The sequence below is a fragment of the Anas acuta genome, chromosome 7, assembly GCF_963932015.1.
Source record: "Anas acuta chromosome 7, bAnaAcu1.1, whole genome shotgun sequence".
NCBI classification, from domain to species: domain Eukaryota; kingdom Metazoa; phylum Chordata; class Aves; order Anseriformes; family Anatidae; genus Anas; species Anas acuta.
This window is the reverse complement of record NC_088985.1, coordinates 30,941,575-30,965,835: the sequence shown is the minus strand read 5'-3', so window position 1 is coordinate 30,965,835 and position 24,261 is coordinate 30,941,575. Positions and strand designations below refer to the sequence as shown.

The 24,261-nt window shown below is 35.2% G+C and overlaps 2 protein-coding genes across 2 annotated transcripts in view; one reads left to right on the top strand and one right to left on the bottom strand.

The window, feature by feature from the left end:
* Window positions 1–24,261, top strand: part of GFRA1 (GDNF family receptor alpha 1) — a 260,122-nt gene that overhangs the window by 66,726 nt on the left and 169,135 nt on the right. The window lies entirely within an intron of this gene.
* On the bottom strand, window positions 5,289–23,668 carry CCDC172 (coiled-coil domain containing 172). The gene is made up of 8 exons (XM_068688351.1): window positions 23,590–23,668; window positions 23,279–23,364; window positions 20,144–20,260; window positions 18,494–18,659; window positions 16,377–16,478; window positions 15,322–15,424; window positions 6,162–6,249; window positions 5,289–5,321 (listed from the first exon to the last, which is right to left on the bottom strand). Exons 1-8 carry the CDS (start codon window positions 23,666–23,668, stop codon window positions 5,289–5,291), a joined length of 774 nt encoding a protein of 257 aa, XP_068544452.1.

The following is a 24,261-nucleotide window of genomic DNA, read 5'->3' as shown; positions in this document are numbered from 1 at the left end:
TAGATGGCACTGGAACATCCCTTTACAATCCTCTCACGCAGAATGATAGCCTGATTATCCATATTTTCTAATCAAGACTAAAAGGAATTTATGAACCACAGTATGAAGAATCCAAGGGGCATACAAATCTGATACTAGCTAGGATGAATTTTCTTTGTTGTACATGATATACTATTCATTATTTAATTTACGACTAAGTTATCTTTAGGCACTTATATGTTTGGAGACTTTTTTAAAGAACTTAATCAGTATCAAATTATATCAAATATGCCTTAGAATATGAATTGAACACCATCCCAATCCATAGTTTGATTGCTGGCTAGATCTTGTTCTCTTCCTGCTTGAATAAATTTAGTTAAATAAATTACAACAATACTCTGTTATAAAGTGAAATGTGGTATCTCGCATATATCTTGACATCAAGACTGCTTGGAAATTTATTAGTACACAGTAACAGGAATTATTGTTTCAGTAAAATGCAAGAAATGTAGTGTGTGCTTATAAAGACTCATTTCTGGCATTTCATCTATTTAATAAATTATTTACATCTAAAAACCTATCACTGGAAAGCAATTTCTTCCAAACAAGTAGATGTTATGTTTAAATACTGAAGACATTTAGCAGGAAGAAAGGAATCAGCTCCCACTTCACATTTCCAAATACATCTTTAGGCTTCCCAACTATCCAGACTGACAGACGTGTGCTGATGGGAGCAATCAAAGGAGCAGCGAAAGCTGGCAATATCTGAGAATTGCTGCATAAGTCTGGTTAAGAAATAAGAATTCATAAGAAATGCAGAGGGCATATATTTAACGTAACACATCCAGTGTTTGAGAAAATGCAAGTCATTTAGCAGTTCAATTTCTGATACAGTTTTAGTCAAACAATAAATGAAATACCAGCTTTCTGCTAATGACAATCCCATGCTGAAAAGGCTTTCAAAACCCACATGTATCAGCAGGGGACTGCAGGTGACTGTGAAAGAATGTCTGTGCCTTGACTTTGGCCCTTCAGAGAATGTATGTCACCCACATGGATTGCAAAGATCAGGGAGTGATTTTGACAATTTGTGCTTTAGGAGTTTTACTTGTGAGCCAGTGGAAAAGTGTTCTTCTGCAGGTGAAAGTATTACTAAATATAAGCATTTTACAGCACAGACTATAGATACTTTCATAAACAGAGCTATAAATATTAGCTTGTCTAGAATATAAAAAAGCATCTAGAAATTTGATAAAAATCAGCCCCCCAAATTCACCCACTGAGCAACCAAATAATTACAAAAGTCATTTGGATAAGGAGCTGACAAATCCTAGCAGACGTGTTGAGAGTGGTGGGAATTTGGAAGGTTGGGCTATGGCTAAAATACATCAGCGGTGCATGTCAGCTATGTCAGCTCCCATCAGTAAACAGCTCAAAAGAAGCAGAGCAACTACTTAAATAGGGTATTGACAACCAAGGCATAGATCATTAGACATTGAGTCCAGTCCTTTACCCAGTTAACTTACTGCAGGATCACATCTCATTTCAGAGCACAGAACTGGAACTCTTTTGCTAGTCTTCTTTACTCAATAGCTGCTTATTGCATTGTCAGCCTTGGAAAATGGGCATTCAGCTTATCTACTAAATCCATTAGCTTTTCATGGAAATCATCTGGAGGTGTTTTCTCTTAGGAGAAGCTTCAGGGCATTATTTCAGCTCAGCCAGTGGTAAAATCCTTTCTCGTGTTACAAACTGGTATGAAATCAAAGATGACTGGTAAGCCACTTGGCTCACACGTGGAGTGTCTACATGTGGTTGAATCTGCAGCAGAGAGATGCAGTGAATGGCAAATCAAAAAGCAATGTCTTCTCTTCCTCTCCAAGGACAAGGAGCATCTGCTACAGATAGGTAACACAGCTGGTCAGGCACAGCATCCTTAACCAGGGAGATGTGATGAACAAGCCTCTTTCTGTTCTTCCTTGCAGGAATTGTGACTCTCTTTTACACCTCTGTGTTGTCTCCTATGTGTTTTTCATCAAAATGGGATGTTTTTAGAATTTAGATACATATTATTTAGTTTTCACTCCAGGGCTTCTGCTATCGCCCCAAACCTGCACTCTGATGTTCCCCACTACACCTTCATGGCAGGGGTTGGCCTTGAAGTTTTTCAGTCCATTTTTAATCTATACATATAATTCAGTCACAAGTTTTAAAAACAAATGTTCCCTTCCTTTGGGGTCTAATTTTTTAGACAAGTCAACCACCAAGCAAGTTGAACTCTACACAGGCAACCAGCCCTGAAGCTGGAGGCTGTCGATTGCCTCTGTGACTGCAAACCCCATAAGCTAGGTCAGCAGAACCTGTGACCTTAAATGACATTTTACCCTGTGCCAAATATATGAATTTTTCCTCACTGACTTAGCGTGTCACTACATTTGTACTTTTTTAGTTTGTGTGACATATTCTTTAATGTTATAAATTGAAGACAAGAAATAATTTGGCATTACCACAAATTCCACTGTATTTATGTCAGCTAATTAGAAATAATTTCTGTGGGTACTGTTGCATTAGCTAACTGTAATTTTATTCTGTGTTCCGATATTGTAGTGGATTTCATGTGTATGAAGTCTCTGATCTGAGCCATAAATAATAAATAAAATAACATGAAAATGTGGCAGCTTAATTCCTTTTAATAAAAACAAAAACAGACAAAAAAAAAGGGGGGTGTGGGGGGAAGCAACCACAAAACCAAACCAAATATTTTTAGTCCTTTTTTTTTTTTTTTTTTTTTTTTCCCTCCTAGTTGCAGATGTTCCATGTTTTGAAAATAGGTACATATCTGGGCAACTACAAGTAACGTAGGGAGCTTTTGGTATAGTTAAGCTGTAATTACTGGGGTTTCTGTTCTGTTTTGGCTTGTTGGGTATCCTGCTTTTTGAGTCTTCTGCTCCTCAGCATGGCCTCTGACCATGACTTCTCCCTTGCATTTTGGCTTAGTGCACTTCCCAGTTTCTTTGGCTTGCCTTTGCTCCATCTCCAGACTCATAAAGGCTGACAGACTATTTCCTGGTCAAGTTTCCCCAACAGCTAATCACGTGAATTTAAGGTTTAACAGAGCTTCTGTGTTAGGCTTCTGTGCTCAGACCTCTCTGACCCTGTTTAGTAAGCTCTTTGTCAAGTTCAGTTATTTCACAAGTCTTCTCAGGCCCATGTCCTGGCATAGTTATTTTCCTGGTAGATTTTCTTTGGTGTGTGTGTGTATCTTGGGTTCTCCATGGGAATCACCTGTTTGCATTAGGCTGTTGCTGGGAAGGACTTTTAGAAAGCATGTCTGGGAGCTGTGGTTTGATGATTAAAAAAATCAGTGTGGTGCCAGCATATAAACCTGAGATAAAACTGCAGTTTGTACATTGTGAAGGACAGGGGGACTTGATGCTTGTCATATCTCAATCCTTACCAGGTAGATCTGTTAAACTTATTTTTTTTCCATAGCCCCTTTCAAACACGAGGGAGATTTTCTGTTTTCCCCTAACAAACAACTGTTACTAGGTCCAAAGCAGAAGCATGGCTAATTTTTCCTATATTTTTTTTAATCTAAGATGCCTTTTTTTTCTTCTGTGAGTCTCTTCCTCTTTCTCACTAACTGCTTCAATATTTCTATGGCACTGATTTTTTATTCTATTTTGTCATTAAAAAAGGGACAACTACTTCTGGCCTCAGGGGCTGTGAAATGCTAGGTGTGTAATTATCCTAAAAAATAAAAATTCTTTGTCATCTGTGCAATATTTTTTTTTCATAACTGTGTGTATTTTTATAGTAACTTGGCAATGTTCTGTAACATTAATTAAATAGGATGAGATTTGCTTATTTTTCACTGTTTACTTTAAAGATTAATCACCTCTGGATTAAGAATTTTAAAGAAAATCCATGAAACACATTTTTTGCTTTTTTTTTTTTGAGTTCTCCAGACAGAAGTATTATATTGGTCCCAGTTTATATTAATCATGAGACAGTGGTGACAAGTGTATTTTTATACTTGCAGCAATTAGTTTGTTTTACCCTGCAACAGCTGGTTTAGTCCAGCATTAAATATTTTTTATAGTTGTTGAGAGATTTCTTTAGCCTAATAAAATTTATATTGATTTCTGCTTTTTTTTTTTTTTTTTTTTTTTTTGTGAGCTTTATTCTTTTGCTGTTCCATCGATTCAGAGTTGTAGCCATTTGAATTGTTAATACAAATTGTGCTATAGTTATGCTGTCATTCTGGTAAAATAATCAAGAATGTAGACCTTCATAGCTATTCAAATAAATGCCTACATACATCTGAAAGTTGCAACTAGTTTTCTGGAATCAGAAATATCTCTGAAAAGGGATAAGTTGTTTAAAGTTGTTTAAAATTAATAACATCCTACAAGGATCTTCTTTAGGGAAGAGACAAAATTTATAGAGAATTCTGCTCCGACACCACTGGCTATTAAGAAATATATTTCCAACCTCTTGGAATTATCCTAGTTAACCCAGTGGATCAGAATACTCTTTGATACTGATGCTGCAGATCAAACCTTGCCAGTCTTTAAACTGCAGCTGTGTCATGAGAGGGGAAAAAACACCTTTCTACATCTCAGGCAGAACTTGGTCAGTTTCCAAAAAGATCAATTCCTACCTTCTTAATAAAATATCTGTTGCAGTTCTGTTAATGATGGAGCTTGGAGGGCTCTTGGTGTAGAAAAACTAGTGAAGATTATTCACTTATGGTTTACCATAACTGGAGGCATCTACTGATCAGTGGGTTTGTAAACTATTCTGGACAATCATCCCAATCATCCAGTATCACTAGAATTGAGCTGTTTCAGAGAGTTTGTTATGGGATTGCATTGTCAGATATAACCTAAATAGCCCACAGGTCCCGTTAAGTATTTCTTGATGATAACACAAGTCTTCCTCTCAAATGAGACCGCGTCATTACCTTAAAAGGAAAGTGTTCATTCTAAAAAACAGTACGTAGAAAACAAAGCTTGTGTTATAGGAACTTGGCTGTGCGTGTAGTAGACTGTGTTGTCCATTCATGGGCAACAACGAAGAAACTAAATATGGATAGCTGTTGAACTTGAGGAGGATAAAACACACACAAAAAAAGCCCCACACTTTTAAATGAATAAAATTTGATTTTAATGTAAATTAAAGGCAGATACAAACTGTGGTTTAACCAAACAGCACCAAAAGGCATGCTGACAGAGCCTGCGTAAAACTGTTTTAAAACTCTCAAAGATTAGCTTCTGTGACACTTCATATGATACACCACATATTATTCACTTGTCTGAAGACTTTTTTTGCGATAGCTTCTGGAAAACAGAAATAATTGAATTACAGAAAATCCAGTCAAATAAGTTCACTGTGTTCTATACAGAGAAGCTTTTAAACATTATGCTGTTTTGTTTCTGAAGTTTGACAAGCATAATAAAATTAATGGCTGAAGTAAAAGAAAGTTATATTCCTCCAAAAGAAATTTAAAAATCATCATGACAGTCAGTAATGCAAATTTTCCATGACTGATATTCTGCTATTGATGACAGTAGCAGCTGCATCTTCATGCAGCTCAATCAGGGGCTCTGAAATGAACCTTTAAAAACCCTTAATTTCCAAAAATGGGACTTCAAAATGTTTTTTCTCTTTGTATTATTTCACAGACTGACAATCAAGAAATTTGAAGTTAAGATTGACATTTAGAGGAAAACACACTTTATTTTTTTTTGTGAAGAACTTGTGAGTGGACCAAATACTTCCATAAAGGATGCTATTATAGCCCTATTTCTAATATTCCCATCTTTCATTTAACTGACAGCTGGAATTAAAGATTAAATTATCTCCTAAATGCCTACTCTTTTTGCAGCTTTCAAGAAATTAATGATTAGTGCTAGTCTCCCAAATAGGTCTTGTGCTAAAAATGTATCTTTAAATTCTTTTCTGTGCTTCTTTTTTTTCCATGAGAAATGATATTCCTGGACATTTGGAAATAATAGGGTAAAACAAATGAGAATTGAGTGCACCTGCAATGCAAGGATGTTTGGCTGTGTACGTAGTATGAAAAACCTGCTTATCTAAAACCACTGTTAATGATCTTAAATTACACATTTAGAACTAAGATTATCAAACACTTAAAATATGTAGGGAAAATGGCATACCATTTGCAGAATTTCAATTTCTGTTCGAAGAGTCTCGTAGATACTTTCCCAATCATCATCTCTGTAATTTTCCAATTCTTTCTTAAGCCTATGTTCAAAAACAAAAAATTAATCAGGGAACGGCTGTTTGGATTACGTTGTTCAGCTTTGGACCCAGTCGCCAAGTTGACTTATGTGAGAGAACCCTCATTGATCCATTTGCATGATCAGGACTTAAGTTTGCTAGTTTTGTAGTTGGCAGTCAGTATGCTGCTCTCACGCAGTATCACTGGATTTCATCCATCACTGCCAGTTGTGGTGGCAACGTGAGGAACCTCGAAAAATGTCAGTTTGGGTTTTTACACAGTATATCTCGACTAACAGTGCTTCATTAGACAGATTTCTAGACTATGCTGTTATAAACCATGAAAGATTTATGGCCTCATTAGTCATCATTTTCCTTATTTAAACATGTGAGTTTGAGTGTTGATAGTTGGGAAATACCATATGGTCCTGTTCTTACTTTACTTGGGCATCCACTCGGAGCTGCTGGCGAGGACAAAGTATCGGATTAGACGGGGCCTCTGCCTGACCGCACGGGGCAGTTCTCGTGCAGCCCTCGCTCCGTGCCCCTCCGCAGGCTCCTTGGCTGTTGCTGCTGTTCTCTCCCCGCTGCTCCAGCCCTTCCTGACTGCTTTTCTAATAGTCTCAGAAAGGAATTCTCTAACTTCTCTACAGTGAGGACTACTTTTAATATAGGGATTATTCCCATTCAAGAGAGGATTGGGTTTTCCCCATTCTTTCAAGTTTATATGATAGCCCCTATGGCTTCTGTCTCTTGCAGGCATAAAGCAGTTTTTACAAATAGCTCCTGATTTTGCCATCAGTATGGAAACAATTAATAAAACCAAATGTTTTTATTCTCAATTGCTGCAGCTACTGAGTCACTGCAGCTCTTCTCCAAATATTTTCATAGAATGAAAAGAGACAGGGAGATTACCTAACGCTGTCTACAAACAATGCTCACAAATCCAGTGTTTTTAAAACCAGAAAATATAGTTTATTTTTGGGGGAAAAAGTCCTTTATAGAAAAAGATATTCCAAGGGGAATATCAGTGTTCAGGAAATACTGGAGTCATTGGTCCTGCCTAAATTTTAGGCCTAGAGGCCTAAATTTTGCACAACACTGACTATATTGGTTTAGATTAATGCTCTGTAGGCCAGGAGAATTTTCATTGAGAGAAGCTCAGTTCAAGGTCTAAGATCAGCTTCTGATCTTGGTTAAGTTCATTGCCTTCCCTCCTCATTTTTTCTCTGTGCTCTCCGCTACTGTGATTTTAGAACCCTAATTTAAGACAAACACACTCACACACAGACACACTAAAAAAAAAAAAAAAAAGCCCTGCTTTACTGAATTTACTTTAACAGGCTGACTTTTTTTTTTTTTTTTAATCTCTGAGAAAACGTTCTCTCATTGTATTCCACATTGGAACATTGATGCATAGCCTGTTTGCAGCTTGTCAGCTAAGAATGATACCCATCCATGTTTAGGTGTACGCTAAGGACAAAACAATGAGAAAATAACCAATAACAGTTGCTAATTTGTGTCTTGGGGTTGTGAATTAATTACTATCGATGATGTGCTTCTGTGAAGTTTTGCATATGGATTTTTAAATTTTATATAAAATATTTTATAGAGCTTTTAAATGTGATGAAAGGACAACTCCTTATATAGTATCAGGTAGTGGTGATAGAAGTCATTTATTCAAATGTGGTGTTTAATTTTTACATTAATCAATTGATTTTGCTTTCAGGTCTTCCTTCTTTCTTATTTAGAAGCTAGATAATTAAAGTATGTGCCAGGAATATTATACTCACAAAACAAGGGCTGTCTGTTAGGCTGCAGTCTACACAATTAATGCGCTGGAGATGCCTGACTCACTGAATAAATGATGAAGTTTTACCAGAAGGAATGTGAGACAATGGAACTATTCAAAATAATGCTTAACCTGGAAGCAGACTTAGCTTTTTTATTTTACACTTAAGATAAACAGGATACTCATATTCATCTTTTCACTATCGAATCAAATGTGCAAACCAATTATTCATGGAAATATACTGTCTAGATGTAGGGCAGGTTATCTGTCACCTTTGGAAATGGAAAGAGACGTGCCTTTTGCCAGAACAAGGATTAATATGACAATTATACCCTCCTTACAACTATGATAAAAAGCAAATCTGTTTAAAAAACAAAACAACAACAAAAACTGAAAAGATAAATTATTTTTTTCGTCTTCCACATCCTTTGTTTTTATTTTTAGCATTTTGATCTTCTAAGGGCAATCAAAGGTATCTTTAAAAAAAAAGTTCATTACACTGGACTGACGCTGTATTAGTAAGTTACAGAATCACAGGGAATGGGCTGTAATGACTAAGTGGGCTGGAAATGCCATGTTTGTGGAAGGAGGTTTGCAAAACCTTCTTCAAGATAAGGCTATGTTTTATTACTGGTATTTAAATCAAGTATGTGGGACAAAAGCATCAGATTTTTTTTTCAGACACTAGCTTGCCCAAAACTACTCAACCATCAGTGGCTTGTTTTACATTACTCTCAAATGCTAGAACTGACAAAGAGATGAAGATGGAGATCACTGAAGATGATCGATTTTGCAGCTTTGAAATGAGCACATCTATTAAACATCATTGGTGTTTGTGGCTGATATGCACTCTACTTGAATTTTAGCTGTATATGCAGAAGGTAAATTGGAAAAATAATAGTGAAATCAATAGTTGTTGGTATTATGAATTGAACTGTGATGAAAAAAATATTATTGTCGGACAGATTCCTCTGAAAGTCATCTGCAGGCTCATATTACTGAACCAAGACTTAGTAGCCAAAACTTGCACTCTAAGAAAATGATTTTTGTGTAAAGAGGTCTCAAAGCAGAAATAGTTTTGTGAATATGCATTTTAGAGGTCTTTTTTGTCTAAGTGGAAGACAAATCCAACCTGGTAATTGTTGGGGTTGCAAAAGGAGCAGACTCTTTTTTGCTTATGTTTCAATGAGACAATAAAAATATTTTTTTCCTTGTTCTTCTTGCCTCTGACTTGTGTATGATCATTATTCTATTTTTTAACCATATGTACGAGGGAAAACATTAGGGTATTATAAGCAGAATTGCTTGATTCTGGTATACAGGGAATAGAATTTATGACACAAAACTGAAAGTTCCCTAACTTCCAGAGTATCTATGTTGATTTTCCTGAACTTTACCAGCAAGGACAGGAGAAACATTTATCAAGGTTTTTAAGACTTTAAATAAACTGAAGAAAAGAATAAAAGACTAGTTTACTGTCTCAAGGAAAAGCAGAGCTAATGCATTGGGGCCATTCAATCAGTTGTCCTATCAGAGAAAGATACCATTATTCAGATTTAATCTACTTCTTTTAAATCCATACTGAAATTTATAATTGAAACTTTTTTTTAAACATAATTCAAAATATAATAGTTCCACAGGGTACTTCTGTTAAAAAGAAAGCTTGAAAAAATCAATTAGATGATTTTCATTAAAAAACTCATTTTGAACCACATATATTACTCCAGAGACTGGTATTTCCTGGATATAAAATTTAACATAAAATTAAATTGAAAATTTATTTTCAAAAACACCAGAACCTTGGCCTTACACAGTCCACTGTTAGCACAAAACATTTGTTCAGCTCTAATGAGCGTATTTCTTGTAAGATTTAGATGAAAGAAAACATCACTTTTTCCTTCCTAATTTTGGCAATGAAGTTTCTCTTTCTGTATTCCAAAGTTTAAGAAGTAATCCTATATCTCTTGGAATTATGTAATATGCAATGCCTTGAACTATTTTTACAAAGTGAACTGCCCATGCATTTCCCTTTGCTACTGTGATTATGAAGTAGAACAGAAATTCAGGTTTTGAAGAAAAAAAAAAATCCTTAGTCTACCTTTTAGAATAGTGTGAAAAATATACATTTTAGGTAGAAACTGTCTGCTCTTAGTCTTTATAAACTTCAATTAATATTATTTCTAGATTGCTTTTCATAAGACAATGCACAAATCGAAAATCATGAAACAAGATAATTAATACGGAAAGTAATTATAGTGAATATAATAGTTAAATGCCATAGTTAGGAATTTGATGGTATTAGTGAAAGGATCTGCTTGTTTCTGTATTGTTCCATTTAAGTGATGCTACTTGCCACCAGCCTGGGAAATGTGACTCAAGAGAGCTGTTGACAAAGTTCTCTCAAATTTCTGTGTGGGGTTGGCATTAGCAGAGTAGATGATGACATTTTTTTTATTTTAATTGCACAAAAAAAATTAATTTTTTTTTATTTTAATTTCTTTTCTGAAAAAGCCCTCTTTTCTTAAAGGTATCTCTGTATTATGCATCCAGGTATGAGACTTCTGACTGTCAGGGAGCCCATGTTGAGGAATAGGGTAAAGTGTCTTGAAGAGAGAGCAAGCAAGAAAAATTTGTATGTGTTTGTTTTTTTGGGTATATTACTTTGTTTATAGCATTTTACAACTGATAATATTCAGTGATACTGAAGCAAAAGCACTTTTAGTTCATGTCAGTAAGAAAGCACTTTATGCTGTCAAGACCTGCAGGAAGGATGCTGACAAGCATGAAGAATTTAGCTTTTAAGACTAACAATCAAGATGGCATTATCAACGAAAATCTCAAAAGTTCTCTGAGTGGAAATTATGCAACTAAAATGTATTGCAATTCTAAATTAACAATACATAAAGCAAAAAAAAAAAAAAAAAAAAGGCTTTAATTACATTTTTGTTTTCACAGGTATTGAGGGAATTCAGGTTGTTATAAATTTGAATATTTATTTCTTTTAATGGCTTAAAGTGGGCTTAAAGTCTCTTATTTTCCAAGTCTTTTTTTCCTCTCATTAGCTTTCCAGAATTTTACTAGTTACTAAAATGGAACAGTAAGCAAAATAACAGTTTCAGTGTTTTAAATTCTCTTTTTGTGCTCAGTAACATTTTAGTATTTTGTGAAAAGTTTCAGGAAGAGTGGAAAAGTTTAAGGAATACACTCATTAATTTCAATTCAATAATAAATTAAGCAAAATCAGAATGTAGTTCAGCATAAGAAAAAAAACTAACACCAAAGATTGCACTAAAAAACTTCTAAATGCTGTATGAAATCATCGCTTTTAGTGAAAAATCAAAAAATTTTCTCTTAAAAAATAAAAAATAAAGACACTGAATAACTCTTTTACCACTGAACATTCAAGCCTGTATATACAGCAGTCAGTATATCCCACGTATGTGCTTGGAATGTAACTGGAAGTCAAAGGTTTGGTGTATCTTTTTATATGCAAAATGCAGTGTACTTTATGCCTTATCTTGAATTTGTAGTCATTGTAGTTTGTCAAGAAGGAAGCTAGAGAGTCAACACTGTAGAGTTGTAAAATTTTGCAGAATTTTTTGAGCAGGTTGAGATCAAAAATAAATCAATAAAAATAAAAGCAGCTATCAAACTATTGAAGCATGTGGAACATTCCTAGTTGTGATGGGGATGATTAACTTTGGTACAGAAAATAGTTTTTTCATCTACTCTATGTGATAACTTTAAACAAGGACTGTATGATTGAAATTATGAAAGTTCAGGACTTAGTGATAGGCAGAGTATAGCAGCGAGTCATGGAACGTGGTTTCTGCCATTGGTAGTACTGCTGGCAGCAGTTCTCCCTAGCTAACAAGAAGCTGGGGCACTCCCTGATCTCAAAGAACTTCACTGACCTGAACATTCAGGATGCTGGTAGACTAGACTCTTTTAACTTAGCTGGAATGGCTCAGTGAGTCCTGCCTTAATTGCTACTACCAAATTTTGGCATGAGGGCTATTGCTGGCACAGTTTACAATCATTACTGGTCATATGACTCCTCCCAGTGTATTTCAGCATGAAATAAGATCATGTTGTTGTCAGTGTTTTGTCAGAAAACATTCCTTCTAGGGAAGGGATCGAGAGGCAAGCACAGAATTGAAGATCTATTAAAATACTGGATTTTGAAAGTGTGCCTTTTAGTACTGCTATATCTCATAAAAATAAAATAAAATAAACCATAATATATTTTTCTCTAATTTTTGGAGAAGTACATACTCAAAATAAATTAAATTTTCTTTAGTCCTTATCCATAAGTATACCTGTACTCAACATTGAAAGTTCGGTTAGCTTTTTCCAGTGTCTTATGTGTATTAGAACAACCTTGTAAATGCAATAGCAGTAGCTGGTGGAATTAACAGTGTGCGCTTCTCATGACCTTTTGTAATTCTTTGATGGATTTGGGAGAAATTTTATGAAACTGCAGATATGGTATAGGGCATATTTCTCAGATCAAAGATAAATTGCTGTAATTTGAATTAGCTGGCTACACTCTTCAGGTGAAATGCAATTTACTTTAAGATATATACTTAATTGTAATGAAGATTCTTGCCTTGCCAGCTACTTTTGATATTGATTTTTAAGCTGGGACTAGGTATGTGATCCAATAACAGACTTAGAGGGTGGCCTGGGAGCTACATATATCAGGTTATTGATGCTGACTGTCTCTCATGTTTGTTCTAAGGAAGCATTAAACACGTTGGTATTTTTGCCATTTAAAAAATGTTGTGGCTTCCTACATCATAAAAAAGACAGAATCAAATTTTGTGCTTTATAGAAAAAGTATGAATTTTTGATCCACGGTGCTTGTGTTCTGTCAAAATATTCCTCTCTGTATAATGTATACTAAATATGATTTTCAGTAAAAACTAAAACTATATTCCTGCAATAGATCCTCTATGGGGGAAGGAGGACTTGGGGGAAACAGAAGGTGTGGGGGAGAAGCCTTCATTAAAAGCCTTCTTTAGAAAATCTGGTCTTCTTGATGGCCTCCTTGTAAGTATTGTAGGGCAGTTAGGTCCTCCCAGAAGGACTATATATACTGTATTATTTGTAACATACTTTAAATTACCTTTCATTTCTTAATTCAATAGCCCAGAATGAAGTCATTAATAGGTTAAAAAAAAAAAAACGGTAAGAGGTGTACAAGGATAAAAAGGTGTGGGATATGGGATACTTCTAAACAGCACAGTGCTGTGACATAGAGAAGTAGATAAATGAGGATTGCCTGCGTAGCAAGCAACAGAAAAGCAGAATCTATTAGTGCTGACAGAAGTGCAATGACATAGCTCTGCTGCTTCTGGCAGCCGAGTTAACTTGTTCAAAGCTTTCTTTCTCTATCAAGCACATATATATGAGATCAAAGGCCAGAGCAAGATAAATTAGGATTTAGACAAATCTGTCATAAATTATGTCCAGTATCTGAAATGCAAACATATAAACAAACTTCAGTATAGTTACACCATAATGAGTGTTTGCTTTTCATGACAGTAGTAACAGTAGCAGTAGCACTTTATATTTTGCACTACAGTCAATTATCAAATAATGTAAGTTAATCCTGACCACAAAATTAGGCACTTCATGAAGTAAAAGATTTCATCATCCTTCTTGCTTTAGCTGTAAATGACACTTGCTGTTTTTCTAGTTATTAAAATTCAGCATATTTTATCCCCTGTTTTGTCTTCAATCTAGGTAAAAAATTGTAGTTCCATGGAGCTGTGATTTAATTTTACTAGGTAAAAAGACAGACATGTATGGGCTTGAATGACTTGCCTGGGATCTCACAGTGAATCAGTGGCAGAGCTGGGGATTTAAAGTATTGCTGCTTGCTACTTCTGTAACTTACACACAGGAAACCTGTTACAGAAAACTAATTATGACAATTTGAATATTAAGTGGCATTATGGCAGTAAACTAATACATGGAAAGTGTATTATTTAGAAGAAAGCTGACAACCTCATGTATCACAAAACCTAATATATTATGGTGGAATGAATAATGTAAAGTAGTGCATTATTATGGCCTATCTTACAACTGCAACAGAATTGCAACTGTTATTATTATTTACACTGTCCTATATGTATATGTTGAATGCAAAATTTTTGCTACTGTATGCAGAATTGTAAGTTAATTAATTTTTACGTTGAGGGAATTTTGGCTATGTCTCAGAGCCATGTAAGAGGTTGTAGAGAGTTAGTAATAGGGCCGATATATCATTTTTCTTTCAGAAACTGGTATTCAGCAAAAAAAATTGGTCTTTAACAAATCATCTTTCAGAAAAATGCCCAGAGTTCCCTGCTAAAAATTTTATTTCTTCATTGAACGATTTCTGAAAAATATACTATATTTATTTTAGTCAAGAACAAATAAATGTATAGGAGAAAAGGGTGATGTTACAAAAGTTCTGTTTTCCCTAATAATTTCTGTTAGAGAATAATTTGGACCAGTTCTTCTAAGAGGAATTTGCATTGTCTATTAAATATTTTTAAATATCCATAGGCACTTTCACATGGAGCACCATAAAATTAGAAAAAGAGTTACTTTTGTGATGGGGGGCTTTTGGCATTGAAACTTTTTTTTCTTTTTCTTTTTTTTGTTAAAGTCCATTACATGCTTTTGTGTATGGTGAAAATGTAAATGTCACACTTCAGCAAGCTGAGAACAAATGAGTCATGACTACTCACTTCCTGGGGAGTAATATTGACTATTAAGGGAGACTGTGCAAGCTCTTCTGTCTTGTTTAAATCTTCAAGATTTTGTTGTAAACTAGCTTAATTAGAAGTCAAACTAGAACTGATGGCAGGGACAGCAGAGAAAATAAATCTGCATTAAGTTCAGTGCAAAGCACACCTGATCTAAAGAGGTTTTTGTGGCCCATCCAGTCCATCATCATTCAGGCAATCAGTACATACAGCATGATAGGTAGTTCCTCAATATTCTCTGTACCACCACCACTATTTTTACAAAGACTGAAGAAACCTACCACCCATGGAGCAGGCTTTTGCCCACCCTCCAAGTATGCCTGTGACTTCCTTGCAAATGCTTTCCGTTTTTAGACCATTGCAGCATGTATGTAAGGGTGAAAGGCTGTAATAAACAAGGGGAATTTGTGTTCTGTAATAAACACAATTGGTTCTTCTGATTTCCAATGAATTGTATAGGAATATACAAAAAATAGTCATTACTACTGGAACTGGAACTACAGACCTAAAATTATATTTAAGAATCTACTAACATGAGACTCTTACCTTAAACATTCAGGATCAGTCTGAGGTTTTTCAGTGACTTGGACTTTCTCAGTTTCTAAATGTTTTGTTGTTCCTTCAGCCTCCTTGATTAATTTCTCAAGGTCTAAACATACATTTATAACATCGTTATTGTTTTATTAATCATGCATATTCAATGACAGTCTGCATTTTCTAAATTTATCTTTTTATTTTTTTTTCTGTGAAACTGTAGGATAAAGGCACCCGAATAATGAACATGTATTATTTTACTGTTGTAATTGGTACATACACTACAATCTTTTAGAAAAATTTGTTCACTTTCCCAAACAATCTGTGGCCATATTTATAGCCTGTCCTTCCTAGCTCATTTACTGTTACATGTTATTTATACATTTGCAAAAAAAAGGAAATTAAACCATTTTTATATTTTTTTTAACCCAAATTTCAAAATAATTCCTATTGCCTGTCATCACCTATGAAATGGAACCTTTGCTGGTTCTCTCTGAATAGTTGTTTCTTTTACTGGGGTTCTTGTGTATTTGAAACCTTCTTGCCAGCCTTGTGTGTGGATCGCTTTTTTTATGCATTGCCTTTAATACACAAACGTCAGTAAAAAATAACAGCTGAGTTTAGAACTCAGAGACAGTTGTGGCTTGGTCCTCTACCAGTCCAAGCCATGTTGCGTAAACATTTGAATTTTAGTAACATTCTTTAATTACAGGTGAATGGCTTTTAAACAACACTTAGGTTGTTTTTAAGTTCACTTTGAAACATGTAACTCTCCATTTAAGTATTTGTCTTACTAGCAAAAGTAGAATTTTCTTTTTCATAATTATAGGTTATGATTCTGCAAAACTGTATGCCTCACTATCAGTGGCATTCAATATAAATCTTAATGAAATCCACAATACTTGTTACAAACATATTTTAAAATGATGTATTACACAACATAAACTATAAAAAATCTTATTTCTATGACTTCTTTTTGCTGAGAAAAATAACTTGACAGAAAGGATTCTTCAGAACCATTTGTCAAGACAGAAATAATTACCACAACAAGTGATTATCAAGAGCACCTTTGAGTTCACTTTGGAGAGTAAATAATTCCTGCTTTAATTCATTCTTCTGCAGCTGGAGAGCATTTAACTGAGCACTTTTATGTTCCATTGACTCCATTTCTAAAATTAAAAAAATATATTTTAATTTAAAATGCATTGCAGTTTTAGTCTTCATAATATAAACTTAAATACTCTTTACTACTTCTACTCATCTTTATCTATTGAAAAAGAACCTTAAATACAACCAACATCAGTTCACAGGAAATATATAATGTATTCCTCATTGTGAAAAGAAATGTTTTTTAATGTTCTTAAGATGTTTACATATTTTGTTGACTGGGCATAAAAATAATTGCAAATCTTTTGCTTTAGAGTTACTTCAGCTATAAAGGAAGATGACTTATTGAATAGGTGGTAAATAAACACTTTTCAGCAGGACTAAAAGAAAAACACCACAACATATTTTGTTTAGTATTATGGGTGCTTGAACCAGAATGTTAACAGCATCTGGAATTAACTGTCATCCACCCCCCTCCCCACCCAACCAGATGTCCTCAAATAAATTTCTTGTTATTAGTTATTTTATCCTGTTCACTTTTAGCTGATAGTGTGCTCAGGGCTGCAGCAGTCAGAAAGCCAGACAAGATGTATCTCAAAATGTGCAATTTAAAAAGGATGTAATTGAGACAGCAGCTGAACCTAGAGAAGGAGGTTAGTCATCTTTCATGTTCTGCTGAGCCAGCCTACAAGAGACCATTTGACTGATCAGATTTGTCTGAATATTTAATTCTATCAAATAAATTAATCATTAAAAATAATAGGTGCCACCAAATACAGACTTTTTTTTTTTTTTTTCCATTTGTAGATCAGAATCAGAGACCTATCAAATACAGAAAGTATAACCAAATACAAACTCTGATAGACAGTTTTATTTCAGTAACTTTACATCAGAAGTTACGGAATACAAAGTGCTGACACTTGATGAATCATGAGACTGGATAAGACTTTGAGGGGTCATCCGGAGCCTTCTTCCTCCTGAAGGCTATAGCATCAGCTATACCTCTGTCACTTCTGACAGATGCTTGTAAAACCTGCTTTTAAAGACATTTGGTAATGGAGAATCTACGATTTCCTAAGGCAGATTGTTTCAATTGTTCACTCCTCTTATTTCTTTGAAAAATTTCTCAAACAGCCAGCAGACACTCCCTTACTGTTGTTTAAGCTTGCTACTTTTTATTCAATTCACTACAGGTATCAAGAATCACTTTCCTTTTTTCAGAACCCTTTAGACATTTTAAGACTGATACCCATCTTCCAGCAAACTTTTCCTCCATAGTTTAAATAGTTCAATTTCTTCCCTTTTTTTCCCCTACATCCTCCAAATCTCTGATCACTCTCACTGTTCCCATGCGGACTGTCTCCAGTGGGTCCACATGTTTTCTTGAAATGCAACATCCAAGACTAGATACACAGTACTCCAGCTAAGAATTTAACTGCCCTAAATAAAGTGAAAGATTGTTTTGCATGTCTTAGAGGTCAGAATTATGTTTCTGTGTCTCAGTATGGTGTCGATATTCTGATGTCATTGACTTGTGTTTAGCTTGTGATCCATGATGACTCCAGTGTCCTTGCTGAAGGATTGTTTCTTGGTCTGACCCTCTGTTCTGGGAAATCTCATATACTGTATTTTAACTCAAAGAGAAACTCTGGCTATAAAAGGCCAGTCATACCAGATAACTCTGCACATAATTTTCTGAAACTAAGAAAATTTAAAAAATTCAACCAAAGGTGACTACAATCATTGCAAACCTAACATAGTAAGTTATGTATGGCAGCACCTCTCCGTGCTAGTTGACATTAGACATTAGACATTGCAACTTTTACAGATCTGCTTCTCCTTATGATTTTGGTCCTTATGCTTATGGTTTGAAATGACTGAAGAGGTTGGAGAATAGAAAAGGCTTTAATAATCTTTGTGTAACATGGTATGTCAGACCACTCTCTTTCACTTTAGTGCTAAGAGGTAGTTCCAGACAGCAGGAGAATGTGATTGAAATTATTATTTTGCACACATTTATTTTATTGATTTGTATTCTCTGGTAATCCAAGATGAAATCATTTAATATAGGACTTACCATTTTTTAACAGAGCTGCCTCATTCTCTAAATCATTTATTTCAGTCTTGGCTCTTTTTTTAATCTGAAGATCTCTATTACTTGTTAGTCCATATTCATTGTTAAACTCTGTTATTTCCCTAGCAAAATTATCTTCCTCTTCAGTCATTTTTCTCTTCGCATCTGTCTGAAAAAAAGAAAGGGAAAACCAAATATTCAGATGAAAAAAATAAAGTATTTGTTAAGCTAAGCAGAGGGAAACGTACTTATCATTTATCCTTAAACTTTACACATGCTACGTATTTATTTTCCTGACTTATGAGAACATGAAAATGGTCTACAGCTCTATCATTTTGTCTGATGTCGTATTTTTTTTTTCCTGACAAAGTGGAGGTTATATTCTTCATAGAAAAACATTTTTAAAATCGCCAGATTGCGTTATAGACTGTGTCAGCAGTTTCTGAGTTCAACTCATTATTGAAATTAGTAGCAAGTTCTGTTTAAAGTCAGTAGCATACTACGGCTATTCTTTTTCAGATTGTTATTAGATTAATTAAAGGTGTTGTCTATTCCTGTGCAGAAGGCAGACTCGCTTTATCACCATTGATACCTACTATGAAAGCTATAATTGATAGGCAGACACTTTCATTTTCTGGGGAAAAAGAAAAAATCTAAAGGCAAGGGTAATAAGAAATTCCTCAAAAAAATCTTAATGGACTAAATTAAAAGAAATAACCTTATGTACAGGAAGAAAGAAAGAATCTATATATCAAACCTGTCTGATTGCAATTAAATAAATTTCACACTTCTTCAGAGGATAGTAATTTTTTTGCCTTTTAACTGAATAATCTTACTATGATATTTGTGATAATATTTATATTATTTCTTTTTCTTTTTTTTTTTTCCCTCTATTTAAGATAGAGAGTACTTTGGATGCTGAAGTAGTATTACTTAATTAAAATGATTATTTGCTTAAGGGGTTAGTGGTGATAATGCTGATTCATAATGAATATTGAAAATTCAGCTCTGTTGATTTGAAGTGCAAATACATACGCAGAGAAGAGTACTCATGCATGGATTTACTTCGTATCTAAAGACTCAGGGATCCACAATGAAGAAAGAGGAAGGCAATATTCAGGTTAGAATGACAGTAAATTAAAAAGCTTACTGTCTATATGCTGCAAGTAACTACCCTTTAAGAGGTGGCTAAGTGTTTGTGGCCTCAAAGAGATTGTGCGGAATGTCGTGATTCTTAAAACATTCTATTGGCCTCCCTCAGATTTTCCTTTGATACTTCTCAATCTGCTTTATTGTGGTTGAGGAAGTCCAAACTAAGGTGTGATTTTCCTACTTTTACAAAGTAGTTCATATGTCAGAATTGGAATTCAGTCATATCAGAAATTAGAAACTGAAGTTAAGAATGCTAAATCAGCTTTGTCCATAAAAGGCAGCACACGTTACCTTTGATCATTAAGCTGAGAACTAAATTTAAAATTCAAAGTGGGAATTTAGCCATGTTTACATTTTTATGTATACTAGAGTCAAAAATAATAATAATAACATTGGATTATTCAGATTTATAACATTAATTCTTCCATATTTTCAAATTTAAAGCTGAATAAACTCATACAGTACAAACAAGCTCTTTGAATGCTGAAGCTGGAAACATACAAAGTTTTTATGAAGAATACTTTTTTGATTAGTAAGTTCAGTTTTCTGTTTCTCTAAGCTGTCTTCATGTTTCTTCAGAATTTCTAAGAAGAACATTTTTTCAGACAGATGCTGAACCTTCCAAGAGAAAACAAAGTTATGAAATAAGGTTATTGTTTTATTATTTCATATACTTTCATATTGGAAATAAGGATCTAGGCCCAGTTAAAACACAGCTGGCGTAGCTGCTGGACTAGAAAAAGCATAGCGGCTCTCTTTCCCCCTCCCCAGTAATCTTTCATTATACCTCTAAGCTTTGGAAAAATATCCTCTCTTTAAAAAACAGATTTGGTGCTGGCCTTTTTATCTAAAATAATATTTTTTTAAGTTTATCCAGGTTAGGCAAAACATTCTCATCTTAAAAATAGGAAAAATCACATAGATCACATAGAATCTTTTACTCAACCTTAGTACAGTGTCCTCCATCTTGTTGCATCTCATAGCAAAGCAGAAAATAACATCATGAAAATAACATGGTCCAACATCATTGTTCTGATGGAAGTTACCTGAATGGCTGTATGTGTCATCACCTCTGCAATGCTAGTATTGCATAGGTGAAGGGGGAACAAAACTCACATTTTTTTTTTCCTTAGCTAAAGTAATATAATGGTAAGACTGTTGATAGTCTAAAGACAGTTTTGTCATAAGGTCCTCCCCACGCCCACCACCTATACTTCTAGTTTGCATATAGCTTTAATTTTAGTTTTATTAATTTTAAATGTCAATTTATCTGATAGAAGATACAAATAATATAGATGATTTGGAGAGGGTACAGATGAAGTGCCTCTGTTATCAAAAGGAAGACGATAATGGAATCAAATGTCCTAAGACTAGCACGAGACAATCAGAAAGGAAAGGACCAGACTTTTTCCTCATCCATAATAGGTTTGGCACGATAAGCGTCAAGGAGGTGCTTGCCTTAGCAATATTTATTTTGCATCTTAATTCAAAGAGAGTAGATGATCCTATAGCACTGTAATTATATTATTGAACATAACTAACTGCAGTGTAGTTTCTCCATCTGTAAGATGCCTACTTAATCTATATATTAGCAATAGATTTTTTTTGAAGAAATCATTCAGCCATGAAAGGCAAAATGCTATAATTCAGGTTGTAATTACATGCTACCTGATTTTACAGAACAGGGGAAATAAATAGCATTTCCTCGGAACCTTTGGTTGACCACAGGCAGTCTCTGTGAAATAGTTGTCAAAACACTTTTAAATTCAGTCTCATCTGCTTGCTCAGGCATAAGCTCTTGTGCATGCACATGCTTGGATATCTATGCTTATAAAGCACAGTTATTTGTTGTGGGACAAATTGAACAGCGTTAGCTGAACGGCAATGCTTAATGTTATTTGAATTACGTAAACTATTCTAGACATACATAAACTTAATTCCTGTACTGAAAAATAAATTACTTTAAATAATTTAAATATCTCTATAATCTTTGAACCAAAATAGGGTCTGATTGAAATGCATTTTTCCATTCCACTTACTTTCTGTATCACGTCCTATATATAAATGAATCAATGTCAGAATAAACAAGCAAGTAAAATATACTTTTGTGGACACCAGTTAGAATATTATTAATCCTGATGGGTAAAGCACTTAAGATTTAATTAGGAATAATTCTTCAGCTCTTCCCATTAGCCATTTACAATAATAGCTGTGCTCCTGGGACATTCTATACCTACCGCAGAAACCTTGATTGTAAATCACAATGCATCAATAACAAATTAGTACTATAAACATAAACTAGTGATGTTCATAAATAAATGTAGGAGGAAGACTACAAAGGACTTTATCTAACAAACAACACCCAGCCATCTGTGATAAATTTAAATAAATTTAAATAGTAAATAAATTACTATTTAAAAGTTATTTTGGGCTCTGAGATTGTTGCATGCATAAATGCAAACATGTGACTAACTGCTTGCAAGATTTACAATTTATAACAGTAAATATTTGTATATTTGTTCAGTTTTCTTTTCCTGACCCCATCACAGTAATGTTGGTATTTACTATACATAGCATATAGCCTTCAAAAAAAGACAGAAGAGCCTGTTTTTGGAAAGATGACAATCATGCCCCAAACATTTATTTTTGCATCTAGGTGAAGTAATTTCCCAAAGGTTCATGAAGCTGTTTATTTAAATGACAGGACACAACAGTTTTAACTTCACAGGAGACTCCATAAGCTTTCTTGTCGTGCATACACATTCCACCAATGCAGATACTTAAGAGCACAAGGATGATATTTTAGACTCCACTTTCAGGCACAAGCAAATGGATTTTTAAATCACTTGTACTGACAGGTATTAACGGTGAAGAAGTTCTGCAAAATTGAAAGTTTAAATCTAAATCTATGTCTTCCATTTGGATAAATGGAAAGCATAATAAAATCTTAAAAGCACCAAAGAGATTTGGAAACTTTCCTGTCTTCAGTGTCCCTAGCAAAACTGTAAGGCCTGGTATAACTGTGAACCCAGGAATCCTTAGTATATGACTCAAGATCCTGTAAAGTAAACACAATGAATTTTTCCATATATTCTCTGTGAAATAAATAACAACTTTAAGGAGTGGCAGGGAACAAAATAGGAATGGTTTCCAGACCCCTGAATGAATGCATATGTTAAGAGAGCAAGTGCTGTAACAACCTCCAAGAGTGTTCAGTCTGGGCTGCTCACACCCTGCCTCAACAGTTAATCTGCTCCCTGCCCAGCTTTTTTCCAGGGGAGCAGGCATGACTTCATGTGCTGTCTTCAGTGATTCCAGATATTTTGGAAGTATTATCTGGAAATGTGTCTAGCCTTGAGGTGAGAAAGTCCCTGAACACATCCAGAGGTCAGTCTGAAGGCTGGCATTTGTGAGAGGAAAGCCATACACGTACCTTTGCCCTCGTGAAATACATACATTTTCTGGCAATGATCACTACAGAAACACGTGCTGTAAGTTTTCTCAATGCTCTCTCACTCACTAGGTGAAGCATATGCCTTGAAAATGTTTATGAATCTATTTCTGAAAAGAATAGATCATATGCTTGTAAATATAATGTATTTCATTATAATGTGTACTATAAATATGCCTGCTTACCTTAGTTTCTAATGTTATTTTTGCCGTGCTCAGCTCTTCTTTCATTTGATTAATTTTCTCATGGCTTCGGTTTATGTCGAATTTAGCTGCAACACAACAAAAACCCGTAAGCACATGTGGTTACATAAACACATGCCACTGGCAAGCAGCAGCCAGGCTGGCTGCCTGCCAAGCTTTTGCCAACGCTCCCCTCACAATAGCGTGGTGGGGCCACTCCTCTGCTTTTCCTAGGATCCTCTGGAAAATGGAGAGGCCATTTAGTGTGGTCAGCGCAGCTTCTCTACCCACAAGATGTCAGCCATGGGGCTGACCTTGTTGGATGAGGCGCCTCTTTTCCCCCGCCTGCTTCTCTGTGAGCTGGATTTGCTGGAACAAAGCATCCAGGTTCATTTCTGACTTTTTCTTGCGGGCAAGTTTTCAGGTGTGTGAGGGCTCTCCAGGGCTCACTGCCTTGTGGAGGGCTGGTTGCTGAAAGGCAGGGATGTCCTGAGGGAAGCTGAGGATGGGCCAAGCCACAGCCCTTCCCTCACGGCTCAGCCCCAGGCCCTGCCAGGCCTCGTCTCTGCCCTCTGGCTTTGGCCTCCCTGGGGATGGCTCCTCCAAGGGTCTGGAAAGAAACTCCAGACCGCAAAGAGAAGTCACCTCCAAAGACAGGACCCAGCCGTAGCAGAAGAATTGATGAGGGGCTGTGGAAAGTGTGGGGGTGAGGGTGAACTCTGGGCAGAGGGAAACGTGAAGAGCTGGGTCGGGGAGAGCACAGCAAATGCTGAGGGAGCCCAGGCAGGAAATGGGAAAAAGCAGGCACAGAAGCAACAAAGCAGGGGGCAGGACATAGGAGATATTTGGCTATTCTAAAGGCATCTGACTGGCTAAATCTTGTCAAACTTGAGTGCATTTGTGAAACGTTGATTCTGACCCAGGGTTTGGGGAGTTTTGATCAAACAGCTCTGACTTTATTTCTCTGGGGCCAAATGATTTATATT